Source organism: Phyllobates terribilis, unplaced genomic scaffold (genome assembly GCF_046119375.1).
Source record: "Phyllobates terribilis strain yellow unplaced genomic scaffold, ASM4611937v1 Scaffold_2__4_contigs__length_985480577, whole genome shotgun sequence".
Lineage (NCBI taxonomy): Eukaryota > Metazoa > Chordata > Amphibia > Anura > Dendrobatidae > Phyllobates > Phyllobates terribilis.
In genome coordinates, this window is record NW_027362762.1 from 377,840,221 (window position 1) to 377,867,483 (window position 27,263).

At 39.3% G+C, this 27,263-nt stretch overlaps 1 protein-coding gene across 1 annotated transcript in view; it reads left to right on the forward strand.

Annotated features, from left to right (window-relative positions):
• The window catches only part of MFSD9 (major facilitator superfamily domain containing 9), a 40,354-nt gene extending 13,548 nt beyond the window's left edge, over window positions 1–26,806 (forward strand). Inside the window, exons 2-6 of the mRNA XM_073664757.1 lie at window positions 6,199–6,286; window positions 7,340–7,383; window positions 12,457–12,586; window positions 14,110–14,319; window positions 16,264–26,806. Of these exons, the coding sequence (XP_073520858.1) occupies window positions 6,199–6,286; window positions 7,340–7,383; window positions 12,457–12,586; window positions 14,110–14,319; window positions 16,264–17,051 (1,260 nt within the window). The 3' untranslated portion in view covers window positions 17,052–26,806. The remainder of the gene's footprint in view (window positions 1–6,198; window positions 6,287–7,339; window positions 7,384–12,456; window positions 12,587–14,109; window positions 14,320–16,263) is intronic.
• The last annotated feature ends 457 nt before the right edge of the window (window positions 26,807–27,263 follow it).

Sequence of the window (27,263 nt, forward strand, 5' to 3'; positions counted from 1 at the left end):
GAGAGCAATTTTTAGGCCTCCAGCTGACAAAGGAAGGGCTCATTCGCACATCTGTTTTTCACATACAAGTGCTTCTCGTTTTTTAACGGATGGCACTTTTTTCTATGACAGTCTATGGGGCTGTCCACAGATTTTTTTCTTCGGAATAAGTGGTATATGTAAAATTGCTGAGACATTTCCGATATTTATCAAAATTGACAATGCAAGTCTATGGGTCTCTGGAAAAAATCTGACAGCACATGGATGCCAACCGTGTGCAGTCCGTTTTTCACTGACTGGTAGGAGATGGTGGAGAAACTTTTTTTTTTTTCTCATCAGTGAAAAAAACTGATCAAACTGCTGAAAATCACCTATAAAATTCAGTCGGTTTTTCTCATACATCTGACGTCTGAATGAGACCCGACACATCACCATCTTGTAATCCAAGAGGGCCAGTGGGCTGACACAGGGAGCCACCTATCCTCAATCCATCAAACGCTTTAAATGCTGCGGTCTTGAGTGAGCTCTGCATTTAATGGGTTAAACTGCAGGCATCGGAGGTAACACATGGGCTGCACCTTCGATTCACAAGATCATCATGACTGATATATTGATCACTGTGCAGGAAATAGGACATAATAGGACATTAAAATAGTTATGATGGAAGTTGTTGATGGTCCTTTGGGTGCAGCCAGACTTGTGAGCCAGGTGTTCCAAAAAAAGCTGTAAATAATGTGTTTATAAAATGCAAAAATTAAAGTTAGATGCCTATTAAAAATGTGATGCATAAAGAAAAGCATCTGTGTCATGAAGCTTTTTCTTTTGAAGGCATACATCAAACAGTCTAGTATTTGCTTATAGGGAAGCAGAAAGTGACAGCTTAAATCAGATTTTTATGTTATATGTAATTTAAAAATAAAATTGCAAGTTTCTTTTCATATGATCTTTATTAAAAAAAAAATACAAAGGCCCTGATTCATCAAAACAATATCGACCGGCATTCTGGTGTAAATTGCTTTGAAAAGTCACAAAATTTTTCTACTTTTGCCATTTTCATGTAGTTTCTCCTAGCTCTGCCAAAATAGGTGGACCTGAGATAAGACAAGGGTGTAGGGTGGCCATGACACCACAGCTCGTCTAATTCATGGAGTAAGATTTCTGGCGGGGTGCATGAAGGCGCACGCCACTTGTTAGACGCTCCTCTCAATGAGTCAGAAGCATCTGACTCCAAATCACCTGTCTTGATGAATTTAACCTTGTAGGCTGGTTGGATTTTCAGGGAGAGTTTTCAGCAAGATTCCTTGTTATCAAAGGTAGGATTGTAATGACAGGTAAAACCTCAATACACAACTGATAACATAGGATTTACTAATCACCATAGATGATGTCACAGCTGACAGAGTTCCCCCTCCTTTCACAACATACTTTCAGAGTCTGTTCATTGTGGCTATGTACATGTGTTGTTTCCTGAAACAACAGCAATTATGAGACTAAAAAAAAGCCCCCAGTGTCAAGTGTGAAAATTGCAAGATTTCTCATTGACAAACATTAAAAAAATACAATTATGCGTTTTTTAAGCCTTTCCGCGGCGGTAATTCTGCTGCAGAAACGCTTAAAAACCGCTTGGTAGAAGGTCTGCCATGTTCCCCAATGGTAATCCGCATGTGCTGTGCACATGCTGCGGAAATTTCCGCTGCGGATTATCATTGCGGAAAAATCCGCAGCACTGCCAATTATGCGGAATCGCGGCGTTTTCGCCGCCATTGACTTGCATTGACCGCATGGAATCCGCATCACTAAATGTGCACATGCGGATATCATGCGGTTCAATGTGCGGATGGTACTCGGGTTTGGAGAAGAGGAGACTCTCCTCCAGACCCGGGTACCATAGTACCTGTAACAAAAAGAATAAAATAAAAAATAAATATTGTACTTACCTTCTGATGGCCCCCGGTGGCCTTGTCTCGGCTTGCCGGCAGCTCGCGGTAGATTAAAGGACCTGCGGTGACATCATTTAGTCATGTGACGGGTCACGCGACCGCTGACGTCGGCAGGTCCTTTAGTCTACCACGAGCTGCCGGCAAGCCAGGACAAAGACACCGGGGGCCATCAGAAGGTAAGTATAATATTTATTTGTTATTTTTTACCATTCTTTGGAGTCACACTATATAAATCCATGCCGTTTGCATGGATTTATATAGTGTGACCAAGTTGTCAAGCACTTTCCAAGTGATGCTAAAATCGCTTGGAAAGCGCTTGTCAACTCGCATGTGGAAATGCAAGTGAAGAACGCTTCACTTCCGCATGTCCCTGCCAGGAAAAACGCATGTACAATCCGCATGTACAATCCGCATGTACAATCCGCATGTACAATCCGCATACATTTTTTCTGCCAGGGAGATGCAGAAACGCTCAGAAAAAATCCGGACATTTATGCATCGTGAGCACATAGCCTAACAGTAAAAGCTGATTTAAACAATAGGTTATTATCTGATGATCGCTTTTCCTGGCATCCAACATTTTTTTGCTACATTTTTCTTTTGGTGGATATAGAAGCTATTAAACCTTTTTTGTTCCATGATATAACATGAAACAAATCTGTCATGAGTGGTGTGACTGCAATTTCTTTCCTTTTATTAGTGGTCCTATTAGATACTGTCAGTGTTTTGCTGACAAACATAATACACTGTAATACAGAGGTATTGTAGAGTATTATAGGAGCCATCAGGCTCATAGAAGTTCAAGTGCCCTAAGTGGGACTAAAAGGATTAAACGTTTAATAAAAAGTTAAACAAAAAATAAAAAAAAAATCACCTTTTTCCCTTATTCATTGTGTGGAGAAAAAAGCAAACCATAAGCAATTGAAGAAACACTACCTAACTATAGAAATGTCACGTTATTTAACCCCTTCCCAACACAGCCAATTTTTTTGCGTTTTCATTTTATCTTCCCCTTTTTTCAACAGGCATAGCGTTTATATTTTTCTGTCCACATAGACGTATGAGGGCTTTTTTTTTTCGGGACGAGTTGTACTTTTGAATGACGCCATTCATTTTACCACGTAGAATACTGAAAGAAGAAAGCAAATTCCAAGTGTGATGAAATTGTGAAAAAAAAAGCAATTTTGACATTGTTTTTTGAGAATTGTTTTTATGGCATATATTGTGTGGTAAAAATATCTTGGCGATTCTCCTCATCAGTACGATTACAGTCATCCCAAATTTGTCTACTTTTTTTTTATTGTGTCACCATTTTTCAGTCAATATTGGATGGGTTGTTACTGACATCTGGTGAGAATTTCATATCAATAGCACCTTTAGAAATATATGTACTTAGAAAATTGGTGACGTGCTCAATAGTGTATAGTTTTCTTTTTTTATGTAATTTGCCTATTCCTGTTTAAAATTCGTACAAGTATCCTGCTAATGAAGAATCTAGTGCCATATTATAAAAATTATTTATTAAGTGTCATGGCTTAATTGGTCAACCATTGAAGTAATGTCAGCTTTTCGGTGGTTTTGAAGATCACTTCAGAGAATCCTGTACTTTTACCATTTACTGCTAGCTGACAGAAGGAAAATTATAGAATGACAAATGGCTTCAGTTACGAGTACCTGAGTATTTCATGTCATCATGCTGTGTTACAAGTTTCACATACAAAATCACCCTGCACACATTGCTATTTTTATATTTGCTTTTTGATTTTTATTAAAAGTAACAATTGTGCACATTGTATGCTGTCAATAAGTTGTAGAGCTGATGACTACATGTAGCACTCATACCAATTAGTCACCAGTAGTTGGCAGCATGTCTTCAATATCTGAAGTCTCCAGTAATTGTCAGCCTGTCCACAAAATCTGTGGTCGCATGTATTTGCCAGTTTGTCCACAATATCTGTGGTTGCCTGTATTTGGCAGTATGTCCACAATATCTGTGGTCGCCTGTATTTGCCAGTTCGTCCACAATATCTGTGGTTGCCTGTATTTGGCAGTATGTCCACAAAACCTGTGTTCGCCTGTATTTGGCAGTATGTCTACAATATCTGTGGTCGCCTGTATTTGGCAGTATGTCCACAATATCTGTGGTCGCCTGTATTTGGCAGTATGTCCACAAAATCTGTGGTCGCCTGTATTTGGCAGTATGTCTACAATATCTGTGGTCGCCTGTATTTGGCAGTATGTCTACAATATCTGTGGTTGCCTGTATTTGGCAGTATGTCCACAATATCTGTGGTCGCCTGTATTTGGCAGTATGTCTACAATATCTGTGGTCGCCTGTATTTGGCAGTATGTCCACAATATCTGTGGTCGCCTGTATTTGGCAGTATGTCCACAATATCTGTGGTCGCCAGTATTTGGCAGTATGTCTACAATATCTGTGGTTGCCTGTATTTGGCAGTATGTCTACAATATCTGTGGTCGCCTGTATTTGGCAGTATGTCTACAATATCTGTGGTCGCCTGTATTTGGCAGTATGTCCACAATATCTGTGGTCGCCTGTATTTGGCAGTATGTCCACAATATCTGTGGTCGCCTGTATTTGGCAGTATGTCCACAATATCTGTGGTCGCCAGTATTTGGCAGTATGTCTACAATATCTGTGGTTGCCTGTATTTGGCAGTATGTCCACAAAATCTGTGGTCACCTGTATTTGGCAGTATGTCTACAATATCTGTGGTTGCCTGTATTTGGCAGTATGTCTACAATATCTGTGGTCGCCTGTATTTGGCAGTATGTCTACAATATCTGTGGTCGCCAGTATTTGGCAGTATGTCTACAATATCTGTGGTCGCCTGTATTTGGCAGTATGTCCACAATATCTGTGGTCGCCTGTATTTGGCAGTATGTCCACAATATCTGTGGTCGCCAGTATTTGGCAGTATGTCTACAATATCTGTGGTTGCCTGTATTTGGCAGTATGTCTACAATATCTGTGGTTGCCTGTATTTGGCAGTATGTCCACAAAATCTGTGGTCGCCTGTATTTGGCAGTATGTCTACAATATCTGTGGTTGCCTGTATTTGGCAGTATGTCCACAATATCTGTGGTCGCCTGTATTTGGCAGTATGTCTACAATATCTGTGGTCGCCTGTATTTGGCAGTATGTCCACAGTATCTGTGGTCGCCAGTATTTGGCAGTATGTTCTGTGGTAGATCTGCTCACTCGGCTGCCCATAGAGGTAGACACAGGAACGCTGTCTCTTTAAATCTTCCACTGGTTTATTAAAGGTACTTCCTAAACCAGTGCAGCGTGTAACAAAATAAACATGGCCATTCTGGCCAAACGGGAAAGCTAAACAAGACGTGTGGCACAGTCCGTGTTGCTGCGGGAATCCGCCCGATCAGGAGCAAACACACAAAGTTTCAACTTTCCTTATCACGACAAATACAGCTCTGGACCTCTCATGTCAAGGCACTCCCAACACTGAATGATCCAGAAGGCTGTGTATTTAACCTCTGGACTCCACCCTGGGGTGGAGATATGGCGAACAGCCTCCCACCCACTCTCAGCTGTTCACTCAACCTAGCCCTAAACATGGCAGATTAACCCCTCTCAGCACTTAGTGTGTTAGAGCATTTTCCTAGGTTCATATCACTGAAGCCAACAACCTCAGTGATCCATATCTCGCCTCCAGTACTTTACCAGTGACTTTGTCATAGTTCAGAATATCTTTGGTCATCAGTATTTGACAGTATGTTCTCAATATCTGGGGTCATTAATAGTTGATAGTATGTCCATAATATCAGAGATCATCAATAGATGACAGCATGTTCACAATATCTAAAGTCACCACTAACTGGCAAACTGGCAGCTTCTCCACAGAATCTGTGGTCACAAGTATTTGGCAGCATGTCCTCAATATTTATGGTCATCACTATTTGGCAGTATCTCCGCAATATTAGAGGCTGACAGTAGTTAGCGGCATATCCAAAATATCTGACGTTATCAATAGTTGGTGGTATGTCCACAATATCTGTGGTCAATAGTTTGCGGTATATCCACGATATCTGTGATCAGTAGTTGGCGGTATGTCTTGCTCTTTATATAAACCAGTGCTGCAGAATTTGGCATGTTTTCATGGCTATTGGTGGAATAACCGGAACGGCATTGTCCATGACTTTTTCATAATACGGCTCCTATGGACACAACACAGATTTCGATATTTCATATCTGGTGTTTATAAACTGTCTGATATACTGAATTTATCTGTTTTTCTAGGACCTTTTTGGTGTAAGCATGATTGTACCATTACTGAACCATCATATGAAATCACTTGGGGCAAGTCCCACGACAGCAGGTATAATAGGTAAGAACTTTAATTATCACACATTACAAATTGTAAGGTCAGATTCACACGTTCAGTATTTGTTCAGTATTTTACATCAGTATTTGTAAGCTGAAACCAGGAGTGGAACACTCACCACTTCTGTATTTATCACCCACTCCTGGTTTTGGCTTACAAATACTGGAGGTAAAAAACGGACCCAATACTGAACGTGTGCACGTGGCCTAATACTGCAGTATTTTTAAAGAAAAATATTTTAACTTTTCTTTTAACCACTTATTGTGTCTGTCAATTTTCATTTTTATATTTTTATTTTTTCCTCACATTCTTTATATTTCTATTGACACAGCAATAAAAGCGTTTTTTTTGCGGAACAAGTAGTTTTGAACAGTTTATTTTACCATACAATGTACTGGAAAACACAGAACATTTCAAGTGCAGTGAAATGGTGGAATAAAAATGCAATTACTCCTCCAATGTTTTTTTGGTTCTGTTTTTACGGTGTTCCTTTTATGGTTAACATGACCTGTTAACATGATTTTTTAGGTCAGTATGCTTACTTCTATACCAAAGTTGTATAGTTTTTTGTAACTTTGGAAATTTGTAAAGAAAATCTTTTGTTTGTATCTTCATATTCTGAAGAGACCAATAACGTTTTATTTTTCAGTGGATCGACCTGTGTACTTGTATTGTGTGTGGCGGACTGAAGTTTTTATTTACACCATTCTAGGTTACATATGACATTTTGGTAACTTTTTGTTGCATTTTTTTAGGGAGCAACCAAAAACAGCAATACTCACATTTTCAATTTTGTGTCCTTTTACAGCGATTACCATACAGGTTAAGTAATTTTATTGTCATATAGTACCCCAGGTGCTGGCCAGTAAATGCTATGAGGCTTTGCCTCAGCTACTCTTGAAATCAGTTAAAAAGGTGGAAGAGGTATCTTCATGCCAGTCACTATGAATATAAACATGTATTTTTATTTCTAAATAGACAGGTGAGAAGTTAATTTTTACAATCAATTAATTCTCAGCTTTTGGAACTAACAGTAATATTAATATTCTTTTTTAGGTTCCTGTTATGGCATCCTACAGCTCTTTTCTAGCTCGATTGTGGTAAGAGTTACACAGGAAGCTACTATTACCAACACCTTGATTGGCCCTTCAAAAACATGTAATGGGAGACCATACCCCACCCCAGTTTTTTCTGTCTGCTGATTCAGTCCACAGACTCTCTAAATGCAAACTTGTATCTTTTCGAAGTGAGAATCTCCTTCTGAGAAACTATTTGTATTGTGTATACAAAGCTGGTAAAGCTATCACGCTGCCCTGAACCACCTTGCTTCGTTAGTTTTGCGTTCATAACATTGAGCTATCATTATAAAATAACCTATAGTTTAATTCAGGTTTTTGTGTTACATGTACTGTGGCTATAAAAAGTCTACACCCCCTTGTTAAAATGCCAGGTTTTGTCATTTCAGATCTTTTCCCACCTTTCATGTCACCCATAATCTGTACAATTCAATTGAAAAACAAACTGAAATCTTTTCCGATGGGAAAAAGAAAAGTAAAAACTAAAATAATGTGGTTGCATAAAGATGCACACCCTTAAACTATTACTTTGATGAAGTAACCTTTGAATTTATGAGTGCATTCAGTATTTTTGGGAAGGAGTCTATCAGTATGACACATCTAGAATTGTCAGTCTTTGCCCACTCGTCTTTGCAGTAGCACACCAAATCTGACAGATTGTGAACGCATCTCCTATGTACAGTGCCCTCTTCAGGTCAACTAACAGATTTTCAATTGGATTCAGATCTGGGATCTTGCTGGGCCATTCCAAATTTTTGGTTGGAGGTATGCTTAGGGTCATTATCATGCTGAAATGTGGAATTCCTCTTCATCATCAGCTTTTTAGCAGAGGCCTGAAGGTTTTGATGCAAAATTGACTGATATTTGTAACTGTTCATATTTCCCTCCACCTTAACTACAGTCCCAGCTGCCGAAAAACTGCCTCAGAGCATCCACCATTCTTCCCTGTGGGTATGATGTTCTTTTGGTGATACGCAGTGTTGACTTTGCACCTAACATACCTTTTGGAATTATGGCCAAGAAGTCCAAACCAGGTCTCCATCAGATCATAGCACGTTTTTTCACATAGTTTTGGCAGACTTTATGTAAGTTTTGGCAAAACATATCCAGGCTTGGATGTTTTTGTAAGAAAAGGCTTCCACTTTGCCACTCTACGCCACAGGCTGGACATATGAAGAATATGGGAGATTGTTGCCACATGCAGTATACAACCATATCTTGCCAGAAATTCCTGCAGCTCCTTTAATCTTACTGTAGGTCTCTTGGCAGCTATTTAGAACAAACTTTTTTGTTTTTTTCATCAATTTTTGAGGTGTGTCCAGTTCTTGGTAATGTCATTGTGGTACCAAATCTAAGCCACTTGATGGCTGTCTTCACAGTGTTCTATAGGAAAATTTTACCAGTTAAACTTCATATACGGTTAATTAGAATTAAAAATAAAAGTAGAACTCTAGCAATTTTTACACTGGCCACTGGGGTTTTTTTAGATTCAAACTTCTTATTGTTTCAGGTAATATCACATGTACATTAGCCCCAATAGTTAGATCCCTACCCAAACCTTTGTATTGAGCTGTCCAATAAGTCTATGCAAAGGTCATTGTGAAGGGAGAGGGATCGGGGTCAGGTGTAAAATCCCCCATAGTGATTAGTAGATCCTGTGGTATCAGCTGTGTATAAAGATGTTACCTGCCATTGTAAGCCTGCTTCTGATAATATGGAGCCTGGTGAAACTTCCTGAAGGAATAGTAAGTGTAAGTCTAAAATAAAAACAGGGAGCAGTGTGAAAGTTTCTAAATTACTAATTTAGTTTTTTTTTTTTTTTTTAATAAAGATCGTAATATAAACAAGATTTTACTAAATTAAAAAAATACATGTAGCACAAAAACCTGATTTAAACAATAGATCATTTTCTGATGATTGCTCCCCTTTAATTTGGCCAAGAACCCCTGATTTACAAGCAACAGTGTGAAATTATCTTGGAATATAAGGTACAATGCTTCAAGAATAGAGGATATATAATTAAGATGACCTTACAAAGTTCAGTGGCAGAATATGGAGGTACGACTATCTTTCAAATGACAACTAGTCTTTAAGTCCTAATTTAATGCTTCTTTACTTAAGGCAATCACTTGACCAACAAACAAAATGCTTGGGCATCCCATGATAGATCTTTTATGCTGGCATAAAAATCATTGGTTTCGACAGCACATCGTCCCCTGTAAACAGGAGATGTACTGCCGATAATGAAGATATGGGCAAAGAACAATCATATTAATGTTCTGTCTGTGCCCATGGGATTCTGTTGACCTGTCGAAACAGGCCAGTAAATGAGCGCCTACCGACTTGTATATCGTCGATCAACTGTCGTTTAGCAGGCTGAATACCAGTATAAAATAAACCAGCTACTGAACCCGTTCTACGCCCGGGTGGCAAGCATTTTTATTGGTATATGGTCTCCCATGCTGGTATGTGCTGCCCCCCTCCTGGTATTTGCGCTGCCCCCATCCTGTCTCCACTACCCTATCCTGGTATGCATGGCACCCCTCATCCCCAATCCTGGTATGCGGTGCACCCCTCATCCCCAATCCTGGTATTCATGGCACCCCTCATCCCCAATCCTAGTATGCGTGGTACTCCTCACCCCTATTCTGGTATGCGTGGTACTGCTCACCCCTATTCTGGTATGCGTGGCACTCCTCACACCTATTCCGGTATGCGTGGCACCCCTCACCCCCAATCCCGGTATGCATGGCACCCCTCATCCCCAATCCCGATATGCATGGCACCCCTCATCCTTATCCCGGTATGCATGGTACCCCTCATCCTGGTTTGTATGGTACCCCTGATCCCTATTCTGATATGTATGGCTTCCCTCACCCCCCCAATCCTGGTATGCATGGTCCCCTCATCCCCCAATCCTGGTATGCATGGTCCCCTCACCCCCCAATCCTGGTATGCATGGACTAAAATTCATGGTCACAGAACGATTGTTGAAGATGACTTGCTACCAGGTTAAAAGCAGACAGTTTTGTAATTATTTTACTCCCACTGTTGCTCTGAATAATCAGTTTTTGAATTTATTTATTTTTAAATACACCATTCTGATTCCAGAGATATGAGCCTTTTTATTTAGTACTAATTTTATGGTCTTTAGTAAAGGAGGCAGTGTTCACAGGGTATAATGCAGAGAAGACTAAAGACAAACCCCAGAGCATCCTGTGGGGCCAGCCTCATTGGTATAGACCATGAAATTAGCTTTAAATAAAGACTCACATCTCTGGAACCCACTTTTACCTGGTGATGGGTCCACTTTAATACCATCATTCTGTGCCCATAGAATATCATTATTACTGCAGGGCATCTACTCTTTACACAATGCGATGTGCTGCCTATTACAATCATTTTTATGCCAGAATAAAAGATCCATTATCTGACAAACAAAACATGCTGGTATATTTACACAGGCCTTTAATTTGACTGTGTAAAGAGACCTTAAAGGGAATCTGTCACCAAGTGTTTGCCACCTAATCTGAGAGCAACAAAACGTAGAGACAGAGACCCTGATTCCAGTGATGTCACTTACTGAGCTTCTTTGTGTAGTTTTGATAAAATCACTGCTTTATCAGCAGGAGATTATAATTCTAGAACTAGTAAACCTGCTGCCCGGTAGTCCTCTATATTCATGAGCTCTATATAGTGCCGCATGTTCTCCAGCCTTGTTCTGTAATGTAAATGGCCTGATGTTATGTGAGTTTCTGCCACTCCGAACCTTGAAGAGTACATGTGAGCTGACTCATTTCTTTTAAAAAACTTTCTTTTGTTTTCTCAGCAATATTTCCAGAATTTCTAATCATAAGCTGGTCACACCAATACACCCTGTAAAATAAGAAGCATGTGTGCCTCATGCCTCTCTCCATGCTGTCTATACCATCGGTCATAAATGTGAATAGACTGCCAAGAAAGTTCCAACATGTACAGAGAGGAATAATGTATACATTTATTTACAAATCCTTAGACAGATGTAGATTATAGTATATCCCTTTTACATGGTTTCTGTAAATGTATTACTTAAAAAGGACCTGTCACCACTGGTGAAATGTGGCCAATTTTTGCTCTTATTTCTTCTGTGCCCCTGAGTATTCCACTTTTTTATTTTTTTAAATCCGCAATATGGTTCTGAAATACGAGTCTTTTTCATCAGTGCTAATGTTTCTGGTCTTTATTAAGGGGGAGGTGCTCTTAAACAAATTATGCGGAGCAGCATAAAGACGCCACTCCTCCTTGGTAAAGACCATGAAAATTACCCCTAAGTAAAAAGGCCCATATCTTTGGCCCATATCTTTGGAACTGTATGGTGGGTTTTAGAAAAAAAAAAAGGAAAAAGCAAAATACTTAGGGGAGCGGTGGAATAACATAAGAGAAAACAAATGGCCACTTTTGACCTTTACAGGTCTTCTTTGACTTTCTGAGTATACCGCCACTTTGTTTTGATGTTTGCCTTTGTTACTCCCCCACCCCACAGCGTTGCATGCAATTTAACAAAAAACTGTAACAGAGAGAGTAATCGCAACTGTGCCTCAATAGTAGATTATTTTTTTTAAAGGGTTTCCTTGTGTCAAAGTTTTTTGTTCCCTATGCTAGGCTAGCAGAGGTATAAAATAACTACCTGAGATGGTACTACCTTCACCAGTTCTGGATCTACACTGCTGCTCCAGCCATTGCTCACAGGCTGCAGTGGTGACATCACCACTACAGTGCACATCACTGCTGCAGACAGTCACTGAGCTCAAGGACTACCCTGTAGCCATGATGTCACCTCTGCACCCTGCAAACAATCACTGGCACAGCGGTGGAGAGCCGACACAGCGATGGAGAAGCCAGCAAAGGAAGGGGAGTACCGGCTCAGTTTATTTTCTACCTTTGCTAGTCTATGGAACAAAAAACTGAAACCGAAAACCGAAGTACTGAGGATGTACTATTAATTTATGGGATGGGAATAATTATAATAAGTGTTCCAAAACTACAAATCTGACGAAAAAATGCTGTAACTTTATAAAAAAAAAAAAATTAAATGACTTTTTCTTTATTTCTTTGCAGGGGAGTTGGAGTGATATTGTTGGACGACGGTATGCGCTAATTACCTGTATTCTTATTAGTGCACTTGGATATGGTCTCCTTGGTATATCCATTAACATATACATATATGCCATTGCTAGAATACCCGTGGGTAAGTTGTCAAAATTTAGTGACCTAGGGTTTTTAGATCACTTCTGTATCTTAATTGAAAATTTTCTCCATTTACATTTAACTACTGACCCAGCACGGTGGCTCAGTGGTTAGCACTGCAGCCTTGCAGAGCTGGGGTTCTGGGTTCAAAATCCCATCAAGGACGACATCTGCAAGGAGTTTGTATGTTCTCCCCGTGTTTGTGTGGGTTTCCTCCGGGTTCTCCGATTTCCTCCCACACTCCAAAGACATACTGATAGAGAATGTAGATTACCATCACGGTCCCCATTCGGGCTCATAAAGTATGCAAAACTGTGAAAACCTAAATAGCATATAGCAAGGATTTGCCATCACTCACTGATTTGTAAGATGCCAAACCACTGGGACTTCCACAAAAACAAATCCTAGGAGTAAAGGACAGCAGCGCGCTGGACAATGCTGCCAGCTGTTTTGCTTGAATTTGTTGCGTTGCAGTTCTGTAGAAGTACAGTACCTTGTAAAGAGCGTGAATGGGCTAAATACTGATGTACCATCACTTTCTTTGATAGGCCTTCATCTTGTAAAGGACCACTCCAGCAGTTTTTTTTATTGCCTGCCTGTTAGCAATCAGTAATGTGTTTACAGTGTGTGTATTGAAATACCCATCTGTCTCCTGCTGTTTCCAGTGCTACTTCGGTCCCTCTCCTGCATCATGTCACCATAATTATGACCAGCTGGCTCCACATCAATGTAAGTCAATGAGACTCCGGACAAGGCTCTCATAGACTTACATTAAGGGCTCGCTAACACGAGCGTATACATCAGACGAGTGCTATTCAGTGTTTTATCGGATAGTACTCGCACCAATGTTCTCCTATGGGGCAGTGCTGTTCAGCGTTTTTTCTCATACCGATTTGGCATAAGAAAAAAATTGTAGCACAAATTGGATCGCACTCAACCATTCAAGCCTATGGGTGCGTGGAAAACATCAGACTGCACTCGGATGACATCCGAAAGCAGTCCAATTTTTGCGGACTCACAGAATGGAGAAGATGGAGGAATTTTGTTCTCCATCTTCTCTTCACCTGTGCTACGATTCTCTCATTTTAGAGAATCTGATCACCCTAAGTTGACGCGCTCATCAAACTTGGATCAGAGTTTGATCATAATGTCAATAACATAATCGATCCAATTTTCTCAGAAATTACCCTGGTCTTAGAGAGGAACTAACGGTCTGCAGTGTGAACAGGCAAAAAAGAGCTGCAGTCACATGATGCAGGAGAGAACCGGAGCAGCGCTGGAAACGGCAAAAGACAGCAATATTTTAATGCTCACACTGCATACACAGTACTGATGAATAATAGAGGAGGCAATAAAAAAAACACTTAAGTGGTCCTTTAAAATCGCGTTGCCAAAAGTGACCGTATGGGGTGGGCAAAGTAAGCATAGTAAATGACAAATTAAAGATATATGCATCAGCAGATGTTTCTGTCAGTAGAACAGATATTAAAATGACACCAATATGCTTGTTTTTTTCTTTTATAGGAATTTTTAAACATTCACTTTCAATTTCTAAAGCATTCCTCTCTGACCTTGTATCCGAGAAAGAGCGCCCCCATGTCATGGGAAGGTTTAATTCAGCTTCCAGCATGGGTTTTATCCTGGGACCGGTTGTTGGTGGTTACCTAACCGAGATGCAGGGAGGTTTTTATATTACCTCTGTCCTTTGTACATGCATATTCATTATCAATGCAGGTAAGGAAGGAAAGACATAGAAACCAATGCAAGGTCTGCTTTTCTTTTTATTTATCTGTTATCTGCTTTATTATTATTTATTTTTAGAGCACCATTGATTCCGTGGTGCTGTATGAGAAGGGGTTACATACAAATATACATTACGTAGAACAAACTAACAATGACAGACTGGTACAGAGGGGAGAGGGCCCTGCTCTTGTGGGCTTAGTCTATGGTAAAATGTCACTGCTGTTTATAGGTACAGGTGGAGCATTTTTCTGTTGGCTGTGCAGTATCCAAAATACAATGTATACCACCAGCCCGGCTGACTCCATGGACTTCTAATGGGGCCAGTCGGGTTCTGTAATCTCGCTCCAAACATAATCTCCAACAAAGATGTGACCAGAGTCGAAATACTCCCTGTAACCTTTCACTAACCACAGGGAGGTGATACAAAAACCTTTTTCATGTATAATCCTCTTACTCCCTTACCAATTACAGATGATACTGTCTGTGCTCTTCGGTTGACACATTTAGGTGATATTTAGCTTTTTATAAAATGAGTTGCATATCTAAGCACCCCTTTAGCTTAATCAGGCAACTTGTCGCCTATGTGACTCTGTGTACTCTACTTGTAAGTGTAGACATGGGTACATGTAGTATGTATTAACTCTGAACATGCTGACCTTTTTTCAGCAGGTGTTTTAAGTCCAATGCCCAGCTTGGGTCAGTCTTTAAAGGGAATCTGTCACAAGGTTTTTGGTGCCTCATCTGAGAGCAACATAATGTAGGAAAATATACCCGGAGTCCAGTGATGTATCGCTTAGTTTACTGGGTGCAGCAGTTGTGACACAATCAGAGATGCAGCATGAAGCAGAGCTGAGAAAGCTAACCCTACCCACACCAGGCTCTCTATGTATATGGTCTATTAAAAGTAAACTGCTTATCACAGGAGGGGGAGGAGTTGGACTAGGGCTCACATGCTACTGTAAACTGCTGTAGCCTGAGCACTGATATGGTCCTGGTGATAAAACCTTCATTGTAAGTAAACAGCAACACACAGCTTGATAAGTACCATATCACTGAATTCAGTGTTTTAATCTCTACCTCATGCTGTCTTCAGATTACATAGCAAAAACCTGCTAACAGATTCCCTTTAACCCATTCGAGCTATGGCCATTTTTGTGTTTTCACTTTCATTGTTCTCTCTTTCAAGAGCCATAGATTTTTTTAGATTTCTGTTGACCTAAGTTTTTCATTGTTTTTTTTTTTTTTTTTATGTACACATTGTATGATTTTTGACACAATTTAATTTATGATACAATGTATAAAAAAACAGGGATGGAATGATGTAAAAAACACAGACTTAAGGTATGCGTAGGGTATTTCACGTTTTGAAACTTAGGGTATGCGCACACAGCATCATTTCGATGCCGGCATAGCCACTGAGTTTTCTCAGACGAAGTGCTATAAGAAAATGGTGGTTGTTCCCCTAAGGCGGCTTTCACTCTATACTTTTGAGTAAAGAAAGTAGAGTTGCTTTCGCTAGATTGAGCATGCTTACTCTTTTAAGTGCTTAAGGGTTTATGAACTTTGAAGCTGTTAAAAAAGACATGAAACAAGACTGATCATGTGCACAGCAACGCCGATTTGACATCACTGTGCACTATGTTCATTTTATAGGGTGCTTTTTTACGTGGATTTCACTCAGAAAACACACCGTGTGAACATACCTTTTACTCTTTTTACTGCACACTGAACACTGTAAAAAAAAAACTGATTTCTTTTCTTTATTTAAAGATATTCCATTTAATTATATAATAGACTTTAATTGCTTAGTTCAGATATACAGAAAGATGGTCAACCCATTTCCTATAGCATTTTGTATCTTTGCTACTTCTCGTTTCTACTTTGTGCCCAAAAACATGTAGAGCTATTTCAACTATGTAATATTTTCATTTTTAGGTCTTGTCTGGATGATGCCACAGACTACGGACACAGCAAACATTGTTACTCCTAGTAGACATGTGAATCTGCCCAATAACATGACATCTAATTCTATTAATACAATCCAACTCTCATTGGAATCCAATGGCATAATGCCAAGCAGATCTTCACAGACTTTGTGGGTGCAGATCGTGTCTGTATTTAAAAAAGTCACAGGCGTGGCTTTTTCTCAGATGTGGGACATATTTTTGGTTCGTCTGCTAATAGCAGTTGCTATCATGCTGTACTACAGCAACTTTGCTTTAGCAATGGAAGAAAGATTCCATATGACTCCACGGATGACTGGCTACTTAATAAGTTACGGCAGCACTCTGGGAGCCCTTGCTGGTTTTTCGCTGGGACCACTTTCTAGACTTTATCAATATAATATCTACACGATGCTGTTACATTCCAGCGTCCTCACGTTCTTCTCCATCCTGTTATATTCTGTGGCACCGAAGATGTGGATCGTTGTATTGTCCTCAACTTTCTTGGCTTTTTCTACAAGTATAGGGCGAACATGCATTGTGGATCTAGAACTCACTCTAGGCCAGAAGCATGGAAGCGGTACTCTTATAGGTGTTGGACAGTCAGTGACATCAGTGGGACGAATACTTGTTCCCCTCTTCTCAGGAATTGCTCAGGAATATAGTCCTTGTGGCCCGCCACAGCTTGGAGCCGTCTTGGCGTTAGCATCTATATTCCTAATGTACAAAAGTAGATCACACTATGATGGGTCTGCCCAAAGCAAACATAAAAGGGAATAAGTAGTCTTTCTTTAATATTATGATAGAAATATATTGAATCTTAAATAGGGGCATGTGCAATAACTACTGATTTCTGTATAGTAAAACACAAGGTTAGATGATATGTCTTTAAAAGCCATGACTTGTATTTGATGCTCTGCTACTGATATACAGATTTTAATTAATAAGTTTAGTTATTGTAACCACTAATATGATAGCCATTCTGCTGTTCTAGACTATGACGTAGAACACAATTTTGCCTAAATACTTGATAGGCTAGAATTGCCTGGGAATGGCGCTAGTGCATGTAATTCTAGTTCAAGTGCCTCGTTAGGAACAAATTTGCACTAAAAATTATTGCAGTAAAATGCAGTATATTGTTACAAAGGCACTACCGGTATTAGAAATTAATATCTTGACTGTGGATGAACTAGGTTATTATGCCGCAATAATTTGTATGGCTTCCACATAAAAAAGGTGTTCCCATCATAAAATGTTTTGGCATACTGCCATGACTCCATGCCATACCTAATACATATTGATGGTGGTTCTACCTCTGAAGGAGAGGACCATTCAGGTGAATTTATATGTATAGTGGTTCACTACACAGTGCTGTAGGTGGCCAAAAGATTTCATGCGCAGGGAATTGTTGTGAAAGAGCGACAGTACTTTGCTGCAACTCCTTATTCTAACAGTCCTGGCAGTTAGGTGGCCAAGATCAGTAAGGGTGCTTTTACATTGTGTTTAGGCACCTGTTCAGTGGGATTCAGACGTGTGCGCCGATGGGGCCATTCACTATAATGGTATAGAGGAGTTAACGTGCTCTCTGACGTTCATCATTTTCAGGCGTAAAAGCCTACTGGAGGTGAACACCAAGACGCAGTCTACTACATCCGAGTGTCCACCTCCAGTAGGTGTATACTCCCGAAAATGATGCACGACAGATCGTACGTTCGCTTTGCCGGCACCATTATAGTCTATGGCTCCGTCGGCGCATACGTCTGAATTCCGTTTTGCAGGGGGTTCGGACGTAAGCCCCGACGGGGCCACTGAACGGGTGCATAAACGCAATGTGAAAGCACCTTAGGGTGATAACACTGAAATACATCATTACTTACTTTGGATGGAAAACACTGCTTAAAGCACACCTACAACTCATACTGAAAACTAATGGGTCACTGTGGGTAAAACCTGAAGGGACAGTGCATCATCCAGTGCATGCAGCAATTCGCTCTTTCATACACCACCTCTTCTGGCCCTGAGGCCGTTGGCATCACACAAGCTATCCATCACTCCAGACAATGGCAAATTGTAATGTAATTTGCTTCAGGTTTGGGGTGATTTTCCTTTCCTAACAAAACAGTACAGACCGATAAAATACAGGTCATACATTTTTTGTAATGCATAGTGTACAGCACAAATTTTAAAGTGGTAAAAAACAATAGTAGAATTGTTTGCTTTTTCATCTACCCTCACCACCCAGAAAGAGTATAAAAAGTTATATGTTCCCCAAAATGCTGTTGAAAAATACAAATTAATCACACAAAAAGAACAAAACAAGTTTTTGTTTAACACATCGACAAAAATTTGTTTGACACATTATTGAAAACATTCTTGGACTTTAACTACTCCCTGTTCAATTTCAATCTATCTATCTAGATATATATATATTATATCTATACAGCATATGATGCAAATGGTGGTTGTTAATAGGTTAACATGGCAGAGAAGCTCCTGAGAAATCCTCTTTTGTTGCAATGTTGGTTCTCCTGTAAAGCCCAGAAACAGAAGGGGCTTTATAAGAGACAGCGATTTTTACTATACAGACTTATTGCAGTACTGTATAAGGCTGCGTGCCCACTATGCGTTTTTCAAGCGTTTTTGCCGCGGAATTTCCGCAGCAAAAACGCTTGGTAATACGTGCCCCATGTTCCCCAATGATAATCCACATGTGCTGTGCACACGCTGTGGAAATTTCCGCTGCGGATTATCATTGCGGAAAAATAATTTTGTGGACACGCAGCGTAATTGCCGCCATTGACTTGCATTGAATCGCATAATATTCGCATGAGTACATGTGCACATGCAGATATTAAGCGATTCAATGTGCGGATGGTACCCGGGTCTGGAGAAGAGGAGACTCTCCTCCAGACTCTGGTACCATAGAACCTGTTAAAAAAATAATTTAAAATAAAAAATAAAGATTATACTTACCTTCTGATGGCCCCCGGTCTTTTCTCCTCTGCGTCCGGTCTGTTGTACGGCTCGCAATGGTCTAAAAGGACCTTTCATTACGTCATTTAGTCATGTGATAGGACTCGCGACCGCTGACGGCGCTAAAATGATTTAAAAAAAAAAGATATGTTTAATGTCACCATAATTGTATTAAACAGGAGAATTGTGTTGCCAAGTAATTTTTATCACACAAATGCCGTAAAAAAACAATACAAAAAAACAATGGCGGAATTGCCTATTTTTTCTCAATATTTCACCTCTCAATAATTTTTTAATATTTTTCAGTTCATTATATGGTAAAATCAGCAGTATCATTTAAATGTACATTTCTTTCTGCAAACATAAGCCCTCATTCTCCTATTTTGACTGAAAAATAGAAAAGTTATCTCTTGGAAGAAGAGGCTGAAAAACTAAAGCGAAAAAATTAAGAAACTAAGGGGTTAAAGTTAAAATAGGACAGAGCATTTCATTTATGGTTGGAGGTGTGCTTTAATGTTTTAAAACACTTCATTGTATTGTTCATGGAATGATCTTATGTTGTATCAGCAACTTTATTGCTACTGACAGGCTAAAAAATTCCCTGTATATACACTACTGTGCAATTCTCATAATCCTTTACTTACATATTCTATCAAGCGAGTATATATAAAACACTATTTCTATTGTAGAATATTAAAAATTATATACTCACATTCTTCTGTAACCTGGTTTACACGTTCTGAGTAGTTTTCATGTATTCCCTTCTTCATTTCCGGGGATTTTATCACATGACTGGCTAAGCCATATTTTAGTCATAATTAATGAAACATATACAGTGTCTTGAAAAAGTATTCTTACCCCGTGTACCCATGTATTTTATTTGGATTTAATATGATCTACTAACACTAAGTTGCAAATATTTGTGAATTGTAAAGAAAATTATGCAGTTTTCTAAGTATTTAAAAATTATAAATCTGAAAATTGTGACGTGCATTTATATTCACCCCCTGTAGTCTGATACCCCTAAATAAAATCCTGAATGACTAATTGCCTTTAGAAGTCACGTAATTAGTAAATTGAGTTCACCTGTGTTTCATTTATTCTCAGTATAACTACAGCTGTTCTGTAAAGGAATCAGAGATTTGTTGGAGAACGTTAGGGATCAAACAGCACCATATATACCAAAGAACACACCAGACAGGTCAGGTATAAAGTTGTGGAGAAGAATCAAGCGGGGTTAGGTTATAAAAAAATATATATAGCTCACGCTCTGAACATCTCACGAAGCACTGTTTAATCCTTCGTCCAAAAATAAAAGGAGTATGGCACAACTGCAAACCTACCAAGACATGGCCTTCTTCCTAAACTGACATTCCAAGCAAAGAGAGCGCTAATTAGAGAAGCAGCCAAGAGACCCATGGTCACTCTGTAGGAGCTTCAGAGATTCACAGCTCAAATGGGAGAATCTGTCCACATGAGAACTATTAGTCATATATTCCACAAATCTGGCCTTTATTCAAGCGTTGCAAGGAAAAAAGCTATTTTTGAAAGGAAGCCATAGGAAGTCCTGTTTGCAGTTTGCAAAAAGCCATGTAGGAGACACAGCTAGTATGTGGAAAAAGGTGCTCTGATCAGATGAGACCAAAGTAGAACTTTTTGGGCTAAATGCAAAATGTTATGTGTGGCAGAAAACTAACACTGCACATCACTCTGAAAACACCATCCACACCATCAAACATATTGGTGGCAGCATCATGCTGTGGGGAAGCTTTTCTTCAGCAGGAACAGGGAAGCTGGTCAGAGTTAATGGGAAGATAGATGGCGTTAAAAACAGGGCAATCCTGAGGGAAAACCTGTTAGAGGCTGCAAAAGACATTAGACTGGTGTAGGTTCACTTTCCAGTAACGACCATACATACTGCCAGAGCTACACTGGAATGGCTTAGATCAAAGCATAGTCATGTATTTAAATGGCCCAATCACAGTCCAGACCTAAATCCCATAGAGAATCTGTGGCAAGACTTGAATATTGCTGTTCACAGACGTCTCCATTCAATTTCATTCAGCTAGAGCTAGTCTGCAAAGAAGAATGGGCAAAGATTTTAGCCTCTAGATGTGCAAAGACATACCCTAAAAGATTTTCAGCAGTAATTGCAGTGAAAGTTGGTCCTAAAACGTATTTTCTGATTTATATTTTTAAAATATTTAGAGAACCATGTATCATTTCCTTTACACTTCACAAAAACTTGCTACTTTGTGTTGGTATTTCAAATATAATACATGTAAGTTTGTGGGTGTAATGTGAAAAAATGTGAAAAAATCATGGGATATGAATACTTTTTCAAGGTACTGTGGGAGAGGTGTTTAGAGTGCTTCTTTGGATCTATTCACATTATAGCTACAGTAAACATAAGAGGACTGCAGCTCAGCTCCTATTCTAATCAATGCAGTTCTTGGTAGCGGCCACTACATAGTGCTGCTTTGGCTCCATTCACTATTCGGCTGCAGATGCAAATAACAGCTTATTAGGGGGGGTGCCGGGTGTCTGACCCTCACTGATCTTGTATTGACGTCGTATTCCAATTAGAACAGTATGTGGCTAGCTCTGGTTTTAAACTCTTCATAAATGTGATAAAATGTATCCATTTAGGTCACAACTATTATTGGAAAGGAACATACAGTTTCTGAATCTTCACTTATTGTATTTTACTGCTGTTGACCATAATGAGGATGTAAAACAAAGCTTCTAATCTTTTTGACACTTTGTGCTTCCAGATTATTTAGACAGTCCAAATGTATGTCCAATGCAAGAAGGTCTTCGCTTCTCCGTGATAATGGTGGAGTGGGAAGAAATAGCTGTTGGCTGAACAAATGTTTGGCTTTCAGTTAGCTAAATGTGTGGAGAGATTCATTGCTCGTGCAAAGCAATATTTCCTATATTAGGCTATGGCTGCCATATTATGGCTTACACTTTTTTATATTTGGGACAGCTTCCCCAGCAGATCACACAAAATTATAATGGATAGCAGAGGTGCTGAGCCATGCAAGAGCACAGTTTGTCATTTGCTGTGGTGCTCTATATAGTCAGTGACCAAGATAACAAAGCTCATTACATCATAAAAAGAGCTTTGTTATCTTGATCGCTGCCTATGCAGAGTGCAGCAGCTGATGACAAACTTATCTCCACTGCTGTGCTCTGCATAGGAATCTTGCACCGACCTAGATGTCAAAGCAACCTCTGTCGGCTTTAATCATGTAGTTTTCTGGTCACCAGATAGGCACACATTGCTGCGTAGCACAACTCCAAGAAAAAGCGGCAGTGCTGGTTGGTGAGGGTGAATTTTTTCACCCCTATAGAATCTGGCAACTGCACTAAACCACCCCTGTGCCCTCCTACATCACTAGAGCCTTTAGGTGATGGCTCAGTAAAGGCTCATTCAAACGTTTGTATTAAATATCCTTGTGCTGTCCACATGCACAGCTGCTAGCATATGGACAGCACACTGACCAATGCAAGTGAATGTGGCAGCGATAGTCGGCCAATAATGGTCAAAGTGTGTGCAGAAAACAGAGCACATATGGGTTACCATATATAGAGTGGGTACAGAAAGTATTCAGACCCCTTTAAATTTTTCACTCTTTGTTTCATTGCAGCCATTTGGTAAATTCTAAAAAGTTCATTTTTTTTCTATTTAATGTACACTCTGCACCCCATCTTGATTGAAAAAAACAGAAATGTCGAAATTTTTGCAAATTTATTAAAAAAACAAAAACTGAAATATCACATGGTCATAAGTATTCAGACCCTTTGCTCAGTATTGAGTAGAAGCACCCTTTTGAGCTAGTACAGCCATGAGTCTTCTTGGGAATGATGTAACAAGTTTTTCACACCTGTATTTGTGGATCCTCTGCCATTCTTCCTTGCAGATCTTCTCCAGTTCCGTCAGGTTGGATTGTGAACTTTGGTGGACAGCCATTTTCAGGTCTCTCCAGAGATGCTCAATTGGGTTTAGGTCAGGGCTCTGGCTTGGCCAGTCAAGAATGGTCACAGAGTTGTTCTGAAGCCACTCCTTTGTTATTTTAGCTGTGTTCTTAGGGTCATTGTCTTGTTGGAAGGTGAACCTTCTGCCAAGTCTGAGGTCCAGAGCACTCTGGAAGAGGTTTTCATCCAGGATATCTCTGTACTTGGCCGCATTTATGTTTCCTTCAATTGCAACCAGTCGTCATGTCCCTGCAGCTGAAAAACACCCCCATAGCATGATGCTGCAACCACCATGTTTCACTGTTGGGATTGTATTGGGCAGGTGATGAGCAGTGCCTGGTTTTCTCCACACATACCGCTTAGAATTATCACCAAAAAGTTCTATCTTCGTCTCATCAGACCAGAGAATCTTATTTCTCATAGTCTGGGAGTCCTTCATGTATTTTTGAGCAAACTATACGTGCTTTCATATGTCTTGCACTGAGGAGAGGCTTCCGTCGGGCCACTCTGCTATAAAGGCCCGACTGGTGGAGGGCTGCAGTGATAGTTGACTTTGTGGAACTTTCTCCCATCTCCCTACTGTATCTCTGGAGCTCCGCCACAGTGATCTTGGGGTTCTTCTTTACCTCTCTCACCAAGGCTCTTTTCCCATGAGTGCTCAGTTTGGCTGGACGGCCACGTCTAGGAAGACTTCTGGTGGTTCCAAACTTCTTTCATTTAAGGATTATGGAGGCGACTGTGCTCTAAGGAACCATGAGTAATGCAGAAATTCTTTTGTAACCTTGGCCAGATCTGTGCCTTGCCATAATTCTGTCTCTGAGCTCCTTGGGCAGTTCCTTTGAGCTCATGATTCTCATTTGGTCTGACATGCACTGTGAGCTGTGAGGTCTTATATAGACAGGTGTGTGCCTTTCCAAATCAAGTCCTATCAGTTTAATTAAACACAGCTGGACTCCAATGAAGGAGTAGAACCATCTCAAGGAGGATCACAAGGAAATGGACAGCATGTGACTTAAATATGAGTGTCTGAGCAAAGGGTTTGAATACTTATGAGCATGTGATATTTCAGTTTTTCTTTTTTAATAAATTTGCAAAAATTTCTACATTTCTGTTTTTTTCAGTCAAGATAGCATGCAGAGTGTACTTTAATGAGAAAAAAAATGAACTTTTTAGAATTTACTAAATGGCTGCAATGAAACAAAGAGTGAAAAATTTAAAGGGGTCTGAATACTTTCTGTACCCACTGTATGTCATGCGTTTTTCTCGGATTCATTCCAGTTATTAACATAGGGAACTATATTTGTTTATTAAATTGTTCATGTAAAAACTGGATGCTACATGTACATGTACAAAATGGACATATGGATGACATTTCGGATTAAGAATAGTCTGTTTTTTTTCTGTATAAACACAGACAATTTTGCACTTGCTTGTCTTAACCCGGCTTAACATGACAAGGATGAGTGAAATAGGCTAGAAGTATTAAAAGGTTCAATTATCATTATGGTCTTAGCTCATGAAATTCCTCTTGTGAAAACTTCTAAAATGTTACAATATGATTTTTTTCATGATGGTGGCGTTTGAATTATGTCCATGTCTTCATCTTCTGTAGAATAAAGTTTTAATGTGTGATCTATCTCCATTATTGACACTACATGTGGGATTTACTTACTCGAGAAAGTTGTATATCTCGCATAGTAACAAAAGATATTCTTATCGCATCCCAACCTTATTAGTTACTAAAAGTAACTTGGCTTCATGGCTTTGGTGGGTACATTGAGTTTATGACTTGTCATGGCTGGAGACTGCTGATTCATAAACAGGGATAATGTAATATGATGTGCAGACAAATAATATGAGAAAAGTGACTGGAATGAAGCTGCAATATTAGCATGGTGGCTCAGTGGTTAGCTTTGTAGCCTTGCAGTACTGGGGTCCTGGGTACAAATCCCACCAAGGACATCATCTGTTAGGAGTTTGTATGTTCTCCCTGTGTTTGTGTGGGTTTCCACCGGATTCTCCAGTTTCTTACTACAATCCAAAGACATACTGATAGGGAATTTAGATTTATGAGTCCTAATGGGGACAGCTATGATAATGTCTATAAAGAGCTGTGGAATCTGATGGTGCTATATAAATGAGTAAAATAAATCATTATTAGACAGAAAACATGAAGCGATAAATCCACTCTGGCCGTATATAAATCTCATGATCACATAGTCATGCCATGGATGTTTAAAAGAATTGAACCACTTTGATTTACAGTCAGGATAATATTAATTTGAATAGCATTATTGTGTTGATAAAGCGTTGTATGTTCAAAACAGTTCTGCTTGTGTTGTTCAAATTTTCCACTAGATGGTGATATAACACCTCCTAACAATGGTTTTATCTGCAAAGTATAGATATCGGAAGAATTGCATGACCCTACTATGAAATAAGTTTCATATGAAATTCCATAATTTGAAAAAACATTACAATTATAATGCATTATATCTACAAAAACATTATTTCAAATATTTGTAATCCCTTCCCTAGCACTGGAAGCACTGGCATTTAAATCACACTGACCTAGGGGCGGATCGTACCATGGGTTCATCACCTCTACCCCAATGGGAGTGCCGATGGGTTTTCATGGCAGCCAGGGCCTGCCATGACTGCTTCTGTGACTGTGTTTCATTGGAGACCATAATTTTCTCTATACTGTGGTATTGCAGGATATAGAACAAACATTCGGATGATTGTTGTGCAAGTCCCCCAAGGGGATTAAACGTAAAAAAAAATGTATTTAAAATATCAAAATTCTAATCATCCCTCTTTTACCCATTAAAAATAAGAAAGGAAAAAAAATTAATATTTGGTATCGTTACATTCGTAAAAGCCTGATCTATCAAAATATAAAATTAATTAACCCATATAGTAAAACCGGAAAGAGAAAAAAAATTGAAAGGCCAGATTTGCAGTTTTTCGTTGCCAAAATGGCAGCAAAAAACAACCAAAATGTTGTGCCTACCCAATAATAGTATTAAGAAAAATATCAGCTCGCCAAGCAAAATGCAAGCTGTAACACCACTCTGTAAAAATGAAAACGATACAGGTCCAAGAAAATGACAATTTTTTTTTTCTTTTTACAAATTTCAGAATTTTTTTTTCATAATCTTAGTTTAAAAATAAAAAACTTTCCGAGTTTGGTATCGCTGTAATTGTACTGACATGTAAAATCATATTTTCAGGTCATTTTTACTGTACAATAGATACTGTAAAAACAAGACCCAAAAAAAAACTTCCCAACATTTGGATTTTTTCCTATTTTTCCAGTATATTACATGTTAAAATGAATGTGTCATTCAAAACTACAACTTGTCCACAAAAAAACAAACCTGGTTGGGAAGTGGTTAAATCATCCACTAGATGGTGGTATAACACCGCCTAATAGTGCTTTTATTATCAGGCTAGATGCAAGACTTTGAAGAGGTATTATATGAAATCCCATAATTGTTTATTGTGTATTATCTAATATCATGACTTCTCTCTTAATAGAAAATTCCAAAAAATATTCCTAGGCTTAAGTGGTGTCTAAATGATGTCGAAGTCTTCAGAATAAAGTACTAATATTACAGGTTTGTGTAATCTCTCTCTTATTAACATTACCTTCTCGAGCAGATGTTAAGACTTTTCTTTAGGCCTGTAAGTCTTAAAAAGGACCATTCACCAGTTTGAGCATGTTAAACTGGTCACATCATGGAATATTGGCTGCAGAACTGAATAAAACATTTTTATTTTTTCATTTCTCATTTCAGTTGTGGAGATTGTAAACTTTTGAATATAATTTACAAGTTCTAAAGGCGTTACCAGATATTCTCCTCTGGGAGCATGTACCGCTCACTTACATGATGTTGATCAATCATAAGTAAAAGGCATGATGCAGGAGGAAAAAACACGCCCTCTTGAACAGAAGAGCAGGCTTTCTACTGTGTGAGACACTTAATTTTAGACAGCCCTGTTCTCATCAGCTACTGTGTAGAATATAGCACAGTA